Consider the following 20499-nt stretch of genomic DNA (forward strand, 5'->3'; position numbering starts at 1 on the left):
TGAATTGAACAATTTATGTTTGCAAAGATGCAACCAGACATTTGTGATCAATCTTGTTCGCACAGTGGATATTATAAAAATGCCAAGCCCACAGCCAGCGCTACATCTGCTCTTGTTGTGTTAAGTAGCTTTCATTGGCACCACAGCGATCCCTCCTCATATCCACATCACTGTCAAACTCTTGTTACTTTTTTGAAAAGCCATCAGGATTTGTCTCTGTCAAGTGCCTGTCCTTCAGTCCATTAAAGATGATTGATAGAGCTAGAAAATCTTCCACCCAGCTGTTGTTGTTGACTCATCTCTGAGAGATTGAAAGGAGCGGAGAAAAAGACCATCCCTCATCAAAAGACCTTTTGTCTGTGTTGACGATGTGAAGCAAAATAGATTTTAGAAGATAGGTTATAACTAATCTCCAGCCTTTTTTTAAGATGTTTTTTCTAGCTTTGTATAGGAATAATTATTAGATTATAGATGAAGATGGTGATTAGTCACATTTTTTTTTAATCTGAATATTACAAAAATGTTTAATGTTATCCTGCAGGCTCTTAATTGTCTGATCTCAACTCTTTTAGTTTTGATAGATAAAGTTAGTCTGGGAGGCTTTTCCCCTCCATTGATCTCGTCTTAACGAAGAGCAACCAAAAAAATGGGTACGTGTGGTTGTCCAACTGCCACTGTTTCCTCCTACCTCTGTTTTCCTCTAATGGCCTGTGAGGATTTTTACAGGACAACTTGAAGAGGATTTTATCATGTTTCAGTGTGATTGATAACATGCTCTTGGGGGGATGTCAGGCTTTCAGAGACGGATAATGCGGATTTCTATCTCTCTGCCTTCTCCTGTAAGACGTGCCATCAATCAGATGTATCATGGCCTTAACCTGGTAAAATTAAAACCTTAGATAGGTGGGGGGATGGGCAAGGGTCTCCGTAGAACCAGGACACACACATCAACCGAGAGCATGACAGAATCAGAACACAGATCCACATCGTGGCAGGCTCACCGCAGAGAAGAGGGTGGATTCCACAACGGGCCAGAAAATACAGTTAATGATCGGGCTGCATATCGCTGTTGACAGAGGAGAGAGATTACAGGAAGAACAGTCTCATTTTCACTGTGTGCGGAGGCGTTATTAGATCCTAGCCCAGCTAATTTCATTCCTAGGCTTGTCAATATTTACCAGCAATAGGCACAGCACTCTATGGCAGACGCAGCCTCCCTATAGAGAGGAGATAGAGCACCAGGGAGCTGATTTGAAAACGTAGACATTCACTAACCGGAATCAAACTCATAAACATAATTTTCAGCTTGTTGCTGGTTGTTTGTTTTCTCATGATAAAGCACGCAAACTCCTAATTAGCCCAGCTGGCTTGGGATATGTCGAGTGCCTGGTTTTACATGCTTCTCCTCAGGTAGGCCCTTACCTCTCTTTGTATGTCTGTTTGTTTCAGTTGATGGCTGCATACACAAAGCGGCTGGGTCCTGTCTGTATGACGAGTGTCACTCGCTAAATGGCTGTGAAACCGGCAAAGCCAAGATCACCTGCGGCTATGATCTCCCTGCAAGATGTGAGTATCAGTAATTATTAGCTTTTTCTGTTTGTTTTTGTAATGTGCGCCGAGGTGCCTTCCAGAATAATTCTCTAATTAAAACTGTTGCCATTGAGAGCTACATCACCTGACAGTGAACATTAAGAATTAGCGGTAAGTGCACTTTCCAGCATTAATCTGTAAAGTTTTTATAAAATAGCTCATTTCTTTTCAAACACAAGGCTTCTGAACCAGCTGGCAGATTGCTCTTACTTTGCAATATTGCCAAAAAAATCATTTGTAGGGATTAAAAAATATACTTTTTTGTCTTTTGCTTGCTTTTAGACTTAAAGAATTTTGTCATTTACATGTATATGTGTATTATATTTCAACCTGAGGCCATTGCTCCTGTCATTTTTGGATAAAGATGATCGCTTTTACAAACTAAACACAAGCACACATGGCCCCACATGTCTTATATACACGCTTGTATGCTCTCATATAATGACTGAGGTCATTAGTGCCAAAAACAGAGTGGGACGCATTTGATGTTGAACAGAAGAACCTGTGAATCCAAATTACTTAGTTTTTAGAGCTCATTTGTAATAAACAGGGAATTGTTATTTGGAAGATAATTAATATGATTGGTGCTTGTTGTACTGCTGGATGAGAGTGTCGTCTGCACACAAACAAAGACATTAACGAAGCTATTAGTTGCTTAATTTGATTGATTTTTCATCCCTGATTTATTCCGTTAACAGATCACATAAATCTTGCTATCATGAAGATGAATGAATAAACGATCAGAATTTGGACTGCACAGTTTTCCTTTTCCCTCTGTAACGGACATAATGTTTTTTAATCAAGTTAAGAAAGCCAACGCGTGTTTGTCGTAGATATTTCCAAACGAAATTCTTTTCCTAATCGTCCTTAACACACGTGTCACTTTTCAAACTTTGTCACAAGCTCCTTTCCTTGCAAACTTGAAATGGAAAACATGACAGGAGTGAAGAAATGTCACTTGGTGTAATTCGGTCGAGACAAACGTCCCAGCAGTCCTAACCTAACCCTGAAGGATTTCCGTGAGACAGCCAAGAGAAGACATTGAGGCTCAGATGAAATTAGGTTGTGTTAATACGGTATGTCGTAAAGATGTCAAACAAATGGAGCAGATAAACTGCGAGTCTGTCTTGTGGGCAGCAAGTTTAAGTGTCTGCAGATCCAAAACAGGGTGCACCGTGACAATTTAATAACCTGCAATGTCACCTGGGAGCAATCACGCTGCCATTGGGTACTGTTATTGTAATTATCTCTGGGCAAAACACCTTCTCTACGCTGATAACTCGTTATAGATTGTGTAGTTCTTTACCAGGAACAGCCGGTTCATTTTTGAATGTGATGTTATTTTATATTAAAGCACCTTTACTCCGAGCCAGTATCATCTTCTAGCTCTGATCACTGTCATAATAGCGTCGTCTCTCGTCTGCTCTCGGGGACTGACAGTTGCTCTACTCTTCTTTGTGAGCTCAGCTCTGACAAGCCTAAAGTCTATCCACACTTTGGATTTTATTCTTCTTTTTTTTTGTATTAATTTCTGTCTCTGACTTATTTGTTCCACCTCCACACACATTATGAAGCTGCCGTGACTGCAAACAACATCTTTTCACTGTACAAAATCTCAAATAATAGTCTGTCCACCCACTCACCACGGAACAAAGTAAACAAACACGACAGCAGACAATTTTCTCATTTTTGAATTTCCCTAAATTCAGGGATGTCACATGTAGGCGTATCAATAAAAGGGTAAACGCTTGCAGTGAAATAGCAGAATATATTTTTCATTAATTGAAAGTTAATATGATGTTAATGGCCCTCTGCTGTGGCTAAAGCTGAATACATAAACTGGATAAAATGAGTTTTTAAATGTGTATAATGAACTGAACGTAGCAGATGGATCATCACCATTGATGAGAGAAGTGTCTGTTGCAAAATAAGCCCTGTGGTCAGTCTCATGCTTAGAAGCAACTCCCCCCCTTAGAGAACATCTAAGCATAGGCTGCTTCTTTTTATTTTCATTTATAATAATTATAATAAATCTTAATTATATATGTCAGTCTAAATAATGTAGAATACAGTTTGAATTTTGATCTTTATATGGTGAAATCAAACTGAGGAACATGAACATCCCTGGATTTTAAATAACATAAGGTTGTTTGATACAGATGCCAAAGGAAGAGCAAGCACATGCATGAGTGAAAATTCAAGAAATGCATTATAGACGTGTGACAAATGAAGGGAAATCCCAATGTGATGGTCCACCGTGTCTCTCCATTGATCCTACTGAGTCAGCCTATCACATTACTGCACATTACTACCCTAATGCAGGCACAGAGGCTACTTTCAAAAACATAAGGTCAGTTTTTATCAACCAAAGCTGAATAAAATAAATAACTCCATGAAAGTTCATGAAAACAAACAAGAACAGCAGCAGCAAAGGTGCAGAAAAAAAACTTCAGGAACACACAGATAGGAACACAAAAAAACACACACGCAAAACTAGGCACAGATCTGGGCCTCATGCCAAAATCCAGGTTTAGTAAAACTCACTAGAAATACATTTAACAAAACTCTTCAGATTAAGGATACACACATTTAAATCTAACAGATTTTTTTAAAAGCCACTCCATGATTCCTTCCCCGCTGCTACATTTGAACCAGGTAACTAACGTGCTTATACCTTAATTCGCACCTATACTTCGCACCTTAATTTGGGTGTGCCTAATATCAAGTAAACGGTGTCTTATCTGTTTCTCCATATTTTTATCTTCAGTTCCTGCCACGTTTTGCCCCTATCACGTTACACCTGAGTAATTAGATTTAAAAATCCAATCTCTGGCCCTATGATAGATTGAGGGACTGTCCAGGGTGTATCCCGTCTCTTGCCCTGTGACGGCCGCGGTAGTCTCCAGCCTCCCTGCCCATCCTGTTCTTTAAGATAAATTTCATGGCTCACACATGTTCATAATTTTCAGTCCTTTGGATTAAAATGGAGGCTCTGCTCTTTATTTACTCATTGATATAGTGAATCCTGGTTTTGGAGCTCCGCTGATGATGGCTTTCTTTAATTACTGATGCACTTTCTTGATCCAGAGTAAAATACTCTGATTTGATCAACTCAAAAACCCAGACTCGAAGGTTTTGGTTGGACTCACACTTTTTTCCTGGATGTGTGCATTAGAGACAAAGGTGTGGGAGCTGAGTTAGGGTTCATATCTCATTGTGTTGCCTCTCAAAACCAAACCAACCAAAATTGTTGTTATGTTCACAGCACATGTTGCTTGCCACATATTGATTTCTGTAGCTGCAAAGACATTTAAGCTGTCAAATAACACTGCGGTGTCTGGATTTAATTTGTGAGACAGATATCATATGAACCAACCTGTTATTGAACTAACAAGTGAACACATATTTTATTTTACATTGTTAGCATTTTTACTATGTAGTAACTCCATACTGTATCAACAAGTGAAAGATCCCCAGTTCAATCCCCGGAGGAGACATAAATCCTTTGGGGTTGCGACCCGAGGGGCATCCGGCCTACAAGCTCTGCCAAATCAAACATGCTGTGCTGCGGTGACCCCTTGTGAATGAGGGAGCAGCCAAAAGCAGCTTTAGTAATTTCAGCATAAATTAAACGTTTTCATTTTTAAATTGTCAAAAACAAAATATAATTTTTGTGTCTCATTGCATGCAAAACCGCTTCTGCTGACGCATATCTGCAGATGGTGGCTCCACGGCTCTTCCAAAGTGAGAAGAACACAGACAGATGGACTATTTAGCGTTTACATCTTGGCAAAGCACAATATTTCCACCGTGGGCATTCTCTTTCTAGTTTTTCCTGAACATTAGTCGGCTTCTCACAATTTTCTATAAACATATAAATCTCTTAGAGGATTGCAGCCTTCTTTGGGGACTCCCCTCTCTGGAATCTATTCCACTGGATGTAATTAGACAGTCTAAACATACAATGCGAAGAACCAACTGTATATTTCTTTGCTTTTAATTAGGTTTGCAGGGATTTAGGCTTGGGTTCGCATTCTGTGTCCAGAAGTCGTTTAATGACTTTGCCAACAATGCATAGAAAGCCATTCATCACGCCATGTGCTCGGCTGTTTCTCTTGAAATTATAGCATTTGCGGAGTCTTAAGTGTTATTTAAAAATATCAGCCAAGGTATATCATTTTTCAGTAGAAAAAGAAAAGAAGATTAGACTGGTCAATTTTGTTGTTTTTGTAAGAAATTGAGAAATGACAATTTAAACCTAACACTCGAAGTCACTGGTAAAGCAATAAAATGCTTCCTTGTGTCCCGGAAAACTACTTAGTGCCCACGGGGAGAAAAGAAGTAGATCTGAAATCAGAGTTGTCCTTGTTTGGAGATTTGATGTGCCGAAGCAATGGAAAATGACCGGGCTAACCTATCCCATATCAGCCTTTTTTCCCCCCCTCAAGACAAGAAAATTGCTCTCCATTACATCCTTCTAAGCAGTTCAGACTGTGAATCCCAGTGGCAAATGAGCCTTTCCTTTAAGAAGGCCAGGCACATGTGGGACTGATTATTGTGGGGCTGGCCCAAGATTATTTATCAATGACAGTAATTACCCACCTACCATAGCGGAAAGACTCCAACAAAAGAAAACTGTCTATTACATCAATATGACAAGGAAATTGTCTGTTTGACCTCATGTTAGACAAGTTACTCATCCGTCTGCAGATTAATGATCAAACGAAAATACAATGTCAAGTGTAACCAGCTATGTCTCATATTTATGACTTTCCTACTGGAAGCTGAGTTTCAACACTGTGCAGTTATTCCATTAGCATTTACTTTAAACGTGCACCACGCACTACTTCAGTTGCTCTCCTCTGCTCGGTTAAAGTTGTACTTGACGTACCTATCTTAAGATTTTATAGCTTCGTTTGAAATATATCCATATGCACAGCATTTTTTAATGTCACTGTTACAACTTTGTCATATCAAGATCAACTTTATTGCTAAAACTTAAACACATTTATTAGCTTTTCTTTAAATCCTTCAAGTTCTACAGATGGTCCAAGTAGTCTGGAACAACACTGTTAAATAAAGCCTTTATTGGCCTTTTACAGCCATGTGAACATGAACGTTTACACAGGACTCTGTGTAGGCTGCTGAAAATTAAGCACTCTTATTTCCTCCATAGGAATTAAGAGGTGCATCCAGGTGCTGCTTATCAAATGCAGTTGGTTAAGTGATCAACAGTAAGTGGGAGCACCTCTATAAAATAGAAGCTTTGGCTGTTTGTTGGTGTGGAGCATTCAGGTGTTTGTTAACACGGATGCCACAATCATCTCAGGAGTCTACACCCTAGCAAACTAGTAATGTCAGACAATGCAATGCAAAAAAAACAGGAGCTGCATCTCAGGCTCCTCAGGCCTCTTTTAGCATGTTAAATGCTGACATGCTACTACAGTTAGAAAAAGACTGAACAAGTTTGGCTTTTTTGCCAGAGCATAGTCTCTTCACTCTGAAAATAACTGTCTTTGGTTTGTTAAGTTTTGAATCAGCATCCGAACAAAACACAAGATTTTTGGAACAATGTGCTTTGGACAGAATGGAGACGTCGGACCGTAATGCACTGCATCGCATTTGGTGAAAACAAGCACAGCATAACAGCACAAACAACCTCACAGCACAAACGCACTCATAGCAACTGTCAGTACAGTGGTGGAGGGGTGATGATTTGGACATGTTTTATAGTTCCAGGACCTGGGCACATTGCAGTCACTGCGTCAACCAACAAAATAAACACCTAAATATGTAATAATAAGTAATAGCTAGCACCTAAAGTTTGCAACAGGACAATTATCCCAACATACCAGCAAATCTTTAACTGAATGGCTGAAAAGGAGAAGAGTCAAGGTCAAATGCTGAGGTGAGACCACAAAAATAGCTGTGCATGAAGAATGCCTGCAAACCCCAAAGATCTGAAGTTATTTCTGCTAAAGGTGGTGCAAAACTAAGCTATTGAATCATGGCATGTACTTAATTTTTACAGGACTGCACAGAGACCTGTGAAAACTCTTTTACATGACTGTATATGTTACAAACTTAGTGTTTTACCCTTTAATGAAAAATCATCATCATTATTATAAAAAATCATAAATATAGCACACAAGCAGCAGGCAAATGTTTGAAAAGCTAAATTGGAATAATCCTTTAAGTAAAATATAACTCGCTTAATGGTAATAATCTGCATTTATCTGGTGCTGTTACGGTAATTTAAATGTGTGACAGTTTGTAGGATGATATGCAGCGGCTGAACTCGACAATGGAGATGTCTGAATCTTATCATTATTATGCTGGTCCACTAGTCCACTCTAATAACGTTTAGCAAAGACCTCGTGGGTTAATCAGCACTTGCACATTTCAGCCCTAGCTGTCACAGTAGACCTAGAAAGTATTTAGGGTTCAAACTAGAGGTCTGCTTGAGAAAGTTAATGTCCCAGAGGAACTTTTAGATAGAGGTTGGATGTTTTCATTCTCTAGTTTCATCTGAAATCTTTTACCCAGTTTTGTTTTTCTCCCTAGGGCTACTTTAGATTGACAGTTCAAAACATTTGCACTGTTTATTGTTTTGCCTCCCCCCCACCCCCCGAATCCATTATTCCTTGAGCTCTAAGTATATGCTTTAAATAATAAATCATATTTGGATCCAAGAAGGATGGGCCAAGATTTAGTTTTATCGTCTTTCTGTCATAACAGTGGCCTCTTTCGACTTTAATCTTTAATTATTTGTGAACATGTTTTTATTGTGCTTCTTTGTTACATGAATGCAACAGTGCTGTATTCATTTATTTGCATATCTAAAACGTCTGTAGTCGCATTGAGCAAAGAATATGTTCAGTCCGCTATTTCACAAACTCTTTAAAAGAAACAGTGATCATTGAGATTCATATGACGTTTGTATTCACTCTACATTATCAGTGGTAAGTTTTTAGATTTCAGCCTTTGGAGTATTGCCTCTAGCCATCCCGCTCTGATAGTGTGGAGACACAACCTTATCCATGCAGCACTGAGATCCTGGCAAACCTTTGATTCCTCTCTTATCTAAAACTAGATGCTAACTGTTTTTGGCACACTCAGCTGACGCTCTGTGTCGGCAATGACTTTGCAGTTCTCCAGTTCGCACTCAGGCTTTGCTTGAACAACATCACTTCATTCATGTCTTTTTTTTCATACTGCTACCACACGAGCCTCCTGGCATCCTGTGTCCGCTGAAACCATACTGTGGTTTTAGCTTCTCAGTGTGTGTTACTAAGATCTAAGATCTTTAAAACTATCAGAGCTCTCTACCCTTCTGTTTTCACATGACATTGTAGTTTGGCAGCATCTGGCAGACAGAGCGACTAGATCTAAAGGATGTTATTTCTGTATCTGTCTCACTTACCACCATGACTTAACCGCTAAGTAGAAAATCATTATATTTATAAAATAAGTGTCCATACAATCATGTATATTTTATGTGTCTACAAATTGATTATTTATATATATTATTATGTTATTATTTTGTAGCCTTCTGAACTGTAACAGTAGCTGAAAAAGGTGGGAGGTTATCCGTGTAATCACTCTAGGTCAGCTGTGTCAAACATAAGGTCCAGAGCGCCAAGACTCCAGTGCGACCTGGAAATCTGAAGGAGGGCATAAATTTTGGACTTTTAACCGTATTTTTATACGTTTTACAGCTTTTCCTACTGATAAAGTCATCGCCCATGGCTGTTCCCTCTGCAAAGTAATAAATAAACATTTAAATGACCAAAATCTCTTTCACTATCTACTAAAAATTTTTTTCTGTGAATTAACAAAGAATTTGTTGTATTATTACAGAACATTTTCTGTAATTTTACACGTCTGTTTTTTATAATTTAACTCCAAAGAGTCGCTCACCACATCAGCATTTCTCTATCATCTAGAAAAAGAGACGTACTGTTGAACTTGGAATTATTTTTTTCATATATAAAGATATCTGAGTATTTCAATGTGTAGTTAAACTTATTTACACTGGCAGAAAGGGGAGTTTCACTGATCGGGCCTACTTAAGGTCAAAGTGGGCTGAATGTTGCCCAGATGTAAAATGAGTTTGGCATCCCTGCTCTCGGTAATTCTCGTCTACAACAAATCTCATAGCAAGAGATGTATTAAAGAATGAATATTTGCCATGTTGCTCTGGTTTATTTTCGTAAAGTATTTAAATGCCCAAGAAATGCCTGATTCTAGTTTCCAGTTAAAACTCTTTAGACGTAATACCTATTGAACTAAACCATCAAATGCACACAAAGTCTTTTTTTTTTGGATAATCCTGTTTCTTTCCCGTTCTGTGGAAAAATCGGTCTAATGTCCAAAACTGCTCACTTTAAATGGACGACAACACAAAACATGGACAAAATGACCAAACGCTGTGATGGTGGGTTCAAAAGTTTGTTTCAGCGTCAGTGTGTGGAAATGGCGCTATTGCTGCGAGCTCAGGTCGAACTTACAGGACCGCAGTTAGACGAAGCACCTTTGGGAGATGCACTCTAGTTCGTTTCACCTCCTTCTTTATCTTCTGCTTTCTCTCAGTACAAAATGGGAGTCTCTGGAGTTTACTGTAACTGCACCTGTGCTAACAATACTAATCACACGCCTGTGATAAATTTTTCTCCGTAATAGCATGAAGAATCTTTCCCATGCCCTATTTAATCTGGGAGACCAGGCCGTCTGTTTCGTCTCTTTCCACTCAGCAAACACAGATAAATCACAACAAAGTACCCGCTTTTAGTAAGTGGCATATATAGCTCATTCTGACACATTCGGAGGACCATCGGACAGCCCATAATTTGCTAATCTGGATGCAACCTGTTTACAAGAGAGATTTCATCATATATAGTAGCTCTGTCGGCCAAGGTTTCACTTCAGGTGTGATCAGCAGTGATTGAAAGGTTAAATCCTCTATGTAGGAACAGGTTGTTGTCATTTTTTCTTGCTTGATTATTTTGGGAATGTTAAAAACATGTTAGGTTGATTGGATTTTTTAAAAAAACTTATTATTTAGGCATTCAGTGTCCGCCTAGTCGTTTGAAGCCAGAGTATAAATATAACAGATAGAGGCATTTTGTTGCAAAAGCAGTTAGTAAGCAATTTCCTGGCCTCCCTTTTCACAAATGAAATGGCTAATGGCTTTATCTCTTCATAATGCATCAAACAGAAGTGGTGAGACTGCTACAAGGTGTTTCTTTTTCTCATTTTGAATTCAAGTGTGGAATTAAAGAAATCCTTTGTTGCAGCAGATAAATTAGCGGGGCTTAAATCAACCCCGGTGGCCATCGCAGTCCCAGCCACACGCACACAGTGCTAAGTCAACGTCTTCTCTGCTGCGCACTGTTAGCGCTCACATCATAAATGTCACTTCATCTCTTCACCCACACTCCATTTACCAGGCGGGGTCTGCCATGGACTTTCTCAGACAGTCTTGATTGTTTTAATGTTTTTGTCTGGTAGCTCGGCCGCTCAGCCTGCCGGTCGTTGTGTAGTTTTAAATATAAAAGCTGAACTTTTTGTTGTAATAGTGGCTGAAGTGATTACAATCTTTAGTCTGAATAAAAGAAGGCATTAAATCAAGGAAAGGTGAGAAACTCACCTTTCCTTGAAAAAAGTAATAAACCTTTGTAAAAAAAAAAAAAAAAAAGAAAAGAAAAGAAAAAATGGGCAGACCTTGTTGCTGGGATTAAATTTTAAGCTGTTTGTGATTATACACTCTAGATTTCCAAGATGAATTAATGATAGAATTAACTGAGTATGAAAAGGAAAATAGTATATCAAGGAGAAGCCTTTTTTGTATTATTTATGAGACAAAAACTGCTTCTCCACACTAATCATCTCACTCTTTAGCTTACTCTTTAGCTCAAAGAACAGAATAAAACTAAATTCACTCTATCTGTGAAGTCTCACATACTCTTCTGTGTCGCTCTCCTTTCAGATATTTGGGTTTCCTTTGTTGGCTGGCCTGTCAGTCTTCCAGGCCTCTTGAGAACCGGAGTAATTTGGTAATTTTGCCTAAACGGCAATACTGTAATTATGTGGCATCAGCTGCCTAGCTGTCAGTGAGACGGCCAACGGTCATTCATCACCGGGAAACTAGAAGTATGTGTGTGTGTCTCTTTGTGTGTTTGGTGGTGATGGGCTGGTCGTGACTGATCGGGTAAACACAAGCAGTCAGAAAGTGCGGTGGTCTCTCACAAAAATGGCTGAAAATAGGAGGTGAGAGGCCTTTGGAGTAATGGGGTGCAGGAGTAGCTGCAGCCTGTGTGGTAGACTGGTTGTTTGACTGATGGGGTGGGGGTGGGAGGTGGTAGTGGCAGCGGTTGTTTTCTGGAGGAGGGGGTGAAATCAAGGCGTGCCCGAGCCCCAGGATGACAGTGATGCGTCAGGAGGGGGTGGGTTGGTGGCGGCAGGAGGGGGAGGGGGCTTGTGGGTGGCAGATAAAGTGGGACCAGTGGAGGGTCAGGTTTGAAGTGGAATGTGGCAGCAGTTCTAATGCAGTACTGCCGTCCTATCACACACAGCTCCCATCTGTCCGTGAGTGAGCCAGGCTTAATGAAGGCTGTCGTTACAAAGGGCTCATCACCCAGCGGTGGCACATTTACACATACAGAGAAAACCATCACTGGTGAAGTGTTGCAGCTGCCAAAATCTGTTATATTTTTTAGCATTTTGTTTTAATGTAGAGTCTATTTTTTTCATACCACAGTAGCAGGAATGGTTCTAGCTAATACTATTTCTTTAGCAATGATAATATTAGAATTCCTATACAGGGCAGATCAGATGTGTAGCACCGCCTCATATCATTCCTTATATGTTGGTCATTTAAGCAGTAAAAAACATTGTTTTCAATAGCTCTAAAGAGCATTATTAAGAATTTGGCCTTGAAGGAAAAGTCAGAGGTCAAATGTCACCTATTTTAAATCTTAATACGATACTTTCAATATGTTGACAATACACATCACAGTTGTAAGAATCATAGTTTCTAAGTTTTTTGTCAATTTTCAATAAATCACAATAAATTGTTGAGCTCACCTTGAAGATCTTGGATGAAGTGAGTCCGATTTGAATGGATTGTTAACATGACCCCACTCAGAATTCATTCAAAAGTTTTCGAGCTACAGTGTTTACAGAATGACACGCAGTCATGTGAACGCTAGCAGCAACACAACCTCCCTGGTGGAGGTAATAAAAGTAATAAATGAATAAATAAAAACACATTTAGAAAGTTTTTCTTGTTTTAAACTCTACCTTTAGTCTCTCTTCTTTGAAGACTTACTTTTGGCATGGGAATGCATGAAACGGGTCTTTCTTGTTACTTCCCATACTTGCATCATCGAATAGGGGATTTTGTGGATTACTGCCGCTCCAAATAAAGCGTTCCTTTAAAATCTAAAATAATGACCAATCTGTGTACATATATTGTCAATTTATTGCAATCAGGTAGGGATAATATAAAAAAAATATTTCACCCTAAGTCAAATGACTCTTTTGTGATAAAATAGCTGAGATGTGCATTTGGGAACTGAAAGAAACAAATGTGGTGCGTGTTTATTTCCCAGCCTGTATAAATGTGGAATACTTGCGAAATGACACATGGTGTCTGGAGTTAGTCTATTCCAGGCTGCCTTTAATAAGTCAAATATGACAGAAGAAAAAAAGACTGCGCAATTTGACTTTCAAATATATATTTTTATTTGAAATTTATCAGCCTTTTTATACTCTCAAAAGACTTCCAGGTCTTTCACAAAAAGCTGCCGGAGCATGATGTGATGATACACCCGAAGTTAATATTTTTAAACACTGAAACCCCTCCGCTCCACTAGCTAGCTGTTTTCATTCAATTTTATTTATATGCTCAGTTCTGAAGATTGACTGTTGTGCTACAACAACAGCATTGTAGTGTTAAGCGGGGCTTCGGGCTTCCTTATGCCACCACCAAGACCAATACAGAGCACTGCCAGTCATTCCTGGGGGACAACAGTGCACAGTTTCGGGTAAAACTCTGCATGTCTCCACCGTTGACAGCGTCGTTGTCACGAGAAGAAAGCAAAGTTTTAATCTGATGGCTTTGTTTACTTCTCATCCAAGACTAAGGATAAAAACTAATTAAGAACAGGGAGTAGCAGACTCCTGTAGTGCCATTTTCACAGCTAATTATGCATGAATACAGCCTGCCTAAATAGTTGCTCCCTAGTCTTTGATGTTCTTTTCACTAAATTGCTATGGTTACTTCGCTCATTAGGCTTTTAAGATTGTAAATGTTGACAGGTTTTGCCTTCCTTTCTTCATTGTGCATCCCAGTATCTCTCTGCTCAAGATACACAGGCATGGTGACATCGGTATATGCTAAAGTTCATTCCTAAATATAATCACGTGTCCTGTATGTATATCCCTGGTTGGCATTCGTGAGTTTAATGCTGTGGATCCAGAACTGTGCTGTGGCCCTTTAAAAACCATTAACCTACCCATAAAAGTACATATGGGTCTCTATAAACTCTAATGGGGACCAATACACTGGAGCCTGTGTGTTCCTTCAGGGGCACCGCTTTGAGAAATACGGAAATGAGACTCCATAAAAAAGGAAAATAAAACTTCCTTTTTGATAACATTATGGGCTGGATTCCTACCTCGGTTTAAGTGCTTTCCCAATCAATATGTTCCCAGGATAGTCAAGTTTGTATACTTGTGTGTAGATTTTATGGCCCAAGGCTGTTTGAATATCAAACTTTTTATACATACATTGTGCTAAAAGATTTTTGGGGGGCATAATTAAGAAATACTCTAATTAATTGGCCTCAGCACTGAAAAATAATCACGTATGCTGCAAGTTCACAATTGAATAAATTAATAAATGTGAGCTATCCCCAATTCCACGTTAAGCTGTTGTTTCTTTTTTTAAATATTGCTTATAATAAAGTTTTTTTTAAAAAGCTCATGAGAAGAAATTATACACATAAAGATTAACAGCATTCCAGGGAAAACTCTGAATTTAGTCAAAACAGTTTCTATGTCTGCATCAATTAAATAAGAAACCAAATACATCAACGATTTCTTTTGTAACCATTTTAAAATGATCACAGTAGACTTTAAGTTTTTATGACACATATTGGCTCAAGGAAGTGTTGCTGTTGCATCACACTGCTTCCATTTCCTGGATTGTTTTAAGAGGCAAAGTGAGAAATGGCTCTGTGGCAAGCAGTTTTATGGTGATCACCTTGAGCCAGTCGCTCTGGCCAGGAGACCAGTGAGTGCAATGGATCAGTTGGGAGCCCTCAGTGTGGATTTATGAAAGCGCAGAGCTGGGTAAAAGGATCGCTCACCTGCCTCCGTTTTCTGCACACCAAAAGATGCCAGTGAATAACGTCAGAGAGCTAATCCAAGGTGGCAGCGCTCTGACAGCAGTTCGCAGATGCTTTCTGCCGGTTGCTACTGATCCACAAAAGTTCACTTATCCCGGCACTTCTAGAAACTTTAACATTCCAAACACAACACGTTCAATTTTTAATTGGGAACAAGCCACTGTCTGGGAAGTGATCTCGCCCAGAAAGTTTGCCATATCCTTTCCAAATAGTTGCACGCACACTGCCTTGCACACATACACACCCGATTCAGCATGTCGCCCAGCACGTGGCAGGGCACCGAAGGGGACCAGGACGTGCCTGTAAAGGTCCCCTCCGCGCACGTGGTGGTTAGGTTGGCAGGGCAAAGCAGGGGAGCGTCCGGATCAAGTTTCCCCCTCCTGCTGTCTAATTATTGACCCATCTGGTATTGTCTTTTCAATTGTTTCAATTATGATGGCACTGGTGTTGCTCGGCATCCTGGCGTCAAGGCATGCATAATTCATGTGTAACACCCTGGACTCCACTCAGAGCTGTGGGTTTGAGCTGAATGTCAATACCTCCTCATGCCCCCAGTGGAGCAGAGGGTTGTCTGTATTGACAGCAAGGCCGATAAGGAAAGCCAAAGCAAGTGCTGTGAAAGACACTGGGTAGTGATGCTATCACAGAGCATGTAGGTGAAAAGATTTCTTCTGTGTCAGCGAGAGGTAAAGCTGTCTTCACAGCTCGTGTTTACTGTCGCCTAATATGTGGCCTCATTATTGTCACCCCCAGACCTTAGAATCAATAGTGTTCAATTACTCATGAACCGAGGCGCGGCGTTGTTTACTGGGGAATCAGAGCCGACCAAGGGTTAACTCTCTCATTGGGGATTTGACCAATGCTTCCATCGAGGAAGGGTCCGGGGACAGGGAAAAAGGTAAAACTCAATCAGGAGGAAAAGGTTCAGGGAGTGTGAGTGTTCATTAAGAGGTGTGAAGATGAAAGAGAGAAGGGGTCACATTTTTTGACACCCCGCTGTAATGGAGGTGCTTCTCGGAGGGCAGTATATGATATCTATAAAATGTGTCATTACTAGATGCCGGTGGCAATTGTTTGCCCACAGATTGGAACTCAGCAGATGATCAAAAGAATCTCATATTGCTCACAGTAACAGGCTTATACACCACTGCGTTTTGACAGTACATTCTGTCGTGACACACGAGACATAGGAAAAATTCATGTTTATGCAGTCTGCATGAGCGCTCAAGAGTACCATCGCCATCTGCACTGCCTTTAAAACATTATTTAACAGCTGAGGATTTTAAGGTTATTTTTTTTTCTCCCCGGTTGAATTGCAGGTTACTTTGCATATCTGTTTGTTATTCCCATCATCATGGTCACGGAAGACTCATTGATTCAGTACTTGTGGATCCATGCGGCTGATTCAGTATTCATACGGTGACCCCTCACAACAACACACCGTCAATTGCAGAGGTGCTCTCATGGACACCGGCATACTGGTCTTCGGGTCTCTCTCTAGTACCCTCGCAGTCACATCGATGTGTGCGAAATAAGCTGTCAGAGCTATAACTGGATGGAGATTTAATTCTGCATTTCTAAGGACCCGAACCTGCAAAAACTGAATGATGCCGCTGCCTGTGGGGGAAAACTCCACACTGGGAATTTTAACCTCCCGCACTTCACCAAAGGTTGTTATTTTAAGTGACAAATTAGGAAAAGATTATGCAGTGCCCTGGCTTTAACTGGCGCCGGTAGCAGTGAAAATGAAAATGTGTATTTCGTCCTGCGGTTTTTGTTTTTTGTGAAAAGATGCCGCGACTGTCAAAGAAAGAAGAAAAAACAGTTTTTATGTTCATAAAAGCAGTTGACACTAATAATATGGTTATTATGGCTGTGGAATTGCACGTTATTGTGCTTTTTGTCTCAATATCCACAACAAGCAGTTTGACTGTTGAGCCTTTGTGGTTGTCGTTCTACAGTCACGTCACGGATGAAGAATTAAACCTTTTGCGGCAGCTGTTGGATTGTTGAGGCAGCTTACAGCTCATGAGGCTCAACTTTCAGCAAAATGTTTTACAACATTATATTTCATAGTCCACAAAACACATTTGTTCAATAGATGAGAGGGCCCAGATTGAAACAGCGAAGCGATGAGATGGGTTAGGAACGTGCTGTTTTTTTTAACAACTAAAAAGTCTTTGTAGGCAGGACTTCTGACTTCTTTGTAATTATTAAAAAAATGTTACAAAAGAACGGTCATCTTTGATTTGTGTTCATCATGGTTCGTTAGTCTCAAAGAGCCTTGAAAAACGATTTTTATTGTAATTTTCCACATTCCCTCCCTAAAAAAAGAACCTCTTTCTTTTCTTTCTATTGTTTTGTGGGAAGTTGAGATCAGAGCTTTCTTTTGGTTCAAACTCGCTTATGTGCGGAAGTTTTGATGTGAGCAAACGCTGATAGGTGTGAATTTTTTCAAAATTAAACCCGGCCTGTTTATTCTCTGTCTCAAAAGGTTTGCCGTTTGTGAATTTGAGGCAGTGTGTTGAATTATTTTTTCATTTCCTTGTCTCTGAAAAATTCTGATATTCGGTCTCCAGGCAGGTATTTCGTAGGCACATCCTTTCCTCTGCTGTGTGAGCCCTGAGCACATGGAAGAAATGACAGCAAAGCATGAGGACGCCTCTTATGAGCAGATCTACCAGTCAAGACTCTAATAAGCTTTACCTCACTAGTTACTCATGGCAAGCCTCCGACACGCCACAGGAAAGCAGAAATAGATAAAACATCGGCACAAGACACCCATTCTTCAACCCGTTGTGCTCGCTCTAGTGGAAACATTATTTTTCTGTTGATGTAGGACACAAAGCCAGGCTGTTGTCACCCTCTCCTGGCATAGCGACACACGCACAGCTGCACACCCCACCCATCTGCTCATCCACCTCCTGCTCCGGGGGCCATCGATCGGATGCTGTCACGCTCCGGGGTGTGGGGGGCGCGGGATGGAGGGGCAGTGTGGGCTTCTTCCTTGGCACAGCATTGCCCTTCCCAGGGAGAGTCGCGGCGCAGCAGGGGGGCTAGGGGAATGGAGGTTGCAGTGGGAAGGGGAGCGTGGTGGCGGGTTGTGTGGCGAGCAGCTGCTTTCCTATGGATCACTTCATTAATATCCCAGGGCAGAAATTTGAGGGGCTGCTGCAGACTAATTAGCCTTGTCTGACCCTCACATTTCAGAGAGGTCGCTCCTTTCCAGTTTTGTGCAGAAGCAATCCACAGCCAAGTAACACCCCCACCCCACCACCCCTGCTGTCTACCCAACACCCATTCACCGTCACTGTCGGTTTTATTTTACAAATACAGAGCAGAAGTAGAGAAGTCTTGTCTGCCTTACAAGTCTTGCAACTTGTTGGAATTAAAAAAAGGGGTTTTTTTTTACGCCTCCTGTCTCATGATGAATCGTCACCCAATCTTATCATGCTGTTAATCTGCCCCATGTTATTTCTTACCTGTCTTTGTCCATCACTGGGAGTATGTTTGTGTAATGAGCAGTGTCTGTGACTCCCAGTAGGCCCAGGGACAGTGTAGCACAATGGGAGCAGTGTGTGCCTTTGGTACCCTGAGACAAGAAGCCATCCCTCATTAGTATCATCTGTTTTCCCAGATGGCAGGGTCAGGGTAATAGTGAAGCCTGATGAAAGGACTCGTCCTGCAAGGGTGACACTCATTCTGCTGCACAACACTCACTGTGGTTCCCAAAGTTGCCCGCTCTCACAGGTGATGCCGGGGATTTAGTGGGATTCACAGTCAGAGAGAGCTGAAGTTCATGTTTTCAGTCTGGCTATACAAGCTTGTACCCGTGCTGCAACCTGATGAGTTTAACAAAGAGATACAAAGAAGAGGAGACATGTTATCTCAAGAAGGTGGAATTTCAACTTGTTGCTCAAAGAATGAACAAAAACAGAATGTGAAAATGGGAAAGTAATTACTTTGACACTTGCGAATCTCAAACACAACTTTACTTCTCACCTAAAATATTTCCATGTAGCGTGTTTTAATGATTTTTCAGCGACTCATTAGAGTAGAGCCCGAGTCCGAGAGAAACGCCGTAAGCCTTATGTCACGGCTCAAACACTGCGAGGGGATTGCTGTCATGGCTTGCGAGGCAGCGTCAGCTTTTGGGAGAAGGAAAAGATAATGAGTGCTTTTACTTTTACCTTGAAAACTCACCAAACGGCGCTTATACCAATTAAGAGCATGGTTTTCACTGGAGTGGCCATTATCAAATCTGACCTTCCAATTATTTTTCTCATTTTTCTCCTGATTCTGTCACCCTAGTGTGTCTGGTCAGCCCTCAGAGCCCCAGAGGATAGACAAGAAATAGATAATGGTTCTCCAAGCTCAAATCCAAAGACTTGAGACTTGAGACACTGCTGCTAAAGTGCTACTGTCCCTCTGTTTCATCTTTATTTTCTACTATTTATAAAATGTACGTTGCCCATCTTTTGGCACAGTTTGTTCTTGAATATGTTGATGTGCCTTTTTTGTCCCTTTTTTATTATTTTTTCTTGTATGTTCAACTCGAGAATTACTTAAAATTTGGAAAAGCTGAATTTATATGCAATAAAATATACAGGCATACATTATATTATAAACTGATATTTATGTTCAAGGATCTAAAGAGTTTAATCTGTTTTGGACTGAAGTAGGATGTGTTGGTGGAATCAGGTGCAGATGGTTAATAGCCATGTTATGATGTTTGCCAGTGTAGCTCTTTGTTCCCTCTTCACATTATTGTTTCATGATTGGTGGCAGTCTGCTTTTTACTACCAATTTTTGCTTTTTGGCAATCCTAGCTACTGGCCCAAGTGTTACTTTTTACTAGGACACTGGAGAATCTGTGGAAGATGATGTGTTTTTATTATATTTTCTGGATTTGCTTGGATTTATTCATTTGTTCCTCTCACTGTGGCACGGGATGTCCAGGAGAGTTTCTTTTGATATTTTGGTTTTTGTAGAGAAGGTAGACCGGAGACCGTCACAGAGTTTTACCTCCCTGTCTTCTATCTGTTGGGTTTTGATTTGTGATTGGCTGGAATCAAGATGTGCTTTGGGATCTTTCTAAATAATTGCAGGATTATTTGAATTCACCAAAAACATGCTTGCACGCAGTCCTCCAACAGGCTGGCGGCATGTAGATCTCATGCTGATTAGCTGAAAGTTTAGGTTGAATAGAAGAAGAAACTACCACAGTAGTTAGCACAAACAAGTGTGCAAAACAGCAACTGCATAAACATGAAAAAAAAAGTGCCCTACTTCTTCATTTCACATATTTTGTCCACGCAAGTCACAGGATGCAGCTATAACATGTAGACATGGGCCTGCAAAGCCTTGTGTAGCATCAACACAGTAACATGCTGGAGCCTTTAGTGTGCTTATCTGATCCTGTGATGGGGACGGTTGCAGAACAGCTGTAGCACAGTCAGTAATGTGTCACTGGATACTCCTTCTGAGCCCCCTTTTC

At 40.5% G+C, this 20499-nt stretch overlaps 1 protein-coding gene across 1 annotated transcript in view; it reads left to right on the forward strand.

The window, feature by feature from the left end:
* The window catches only part of macrod2 (mono-ADP ribosylhydrolase 2), a 406707-nt gene that overhangs the window by 164622 nt on the left and 221586 nt on the right, over positions 1-20499 (forward strand). Inside the window, exon 5 of the mRNA XM_085183333.1 lies at positions 1450-1566. Coding sequence (XP_085039459.1) covers positions 1450-1566 — 117 coding nt within the window. The remainder of the gene's footprint in view (positions 1-1449; positions 1567-20499) is intronic.

This window comes from Neolamprologus multifasciatus, chromosome 13, assembly GCF_963576455.1.
Source record: "Neolamprologus multifasciatus chromosome 13, fNeoMul1.2, whole genome shotgun sequence".
Classification (NCBI taxonomy): domain Eukaryota; kingdom Metazoa; phylum Chordata; class Actinopteri; order Cichliformes; family Cichlidae; genus Neolamprologus; species Neolamprologus multifasciatus.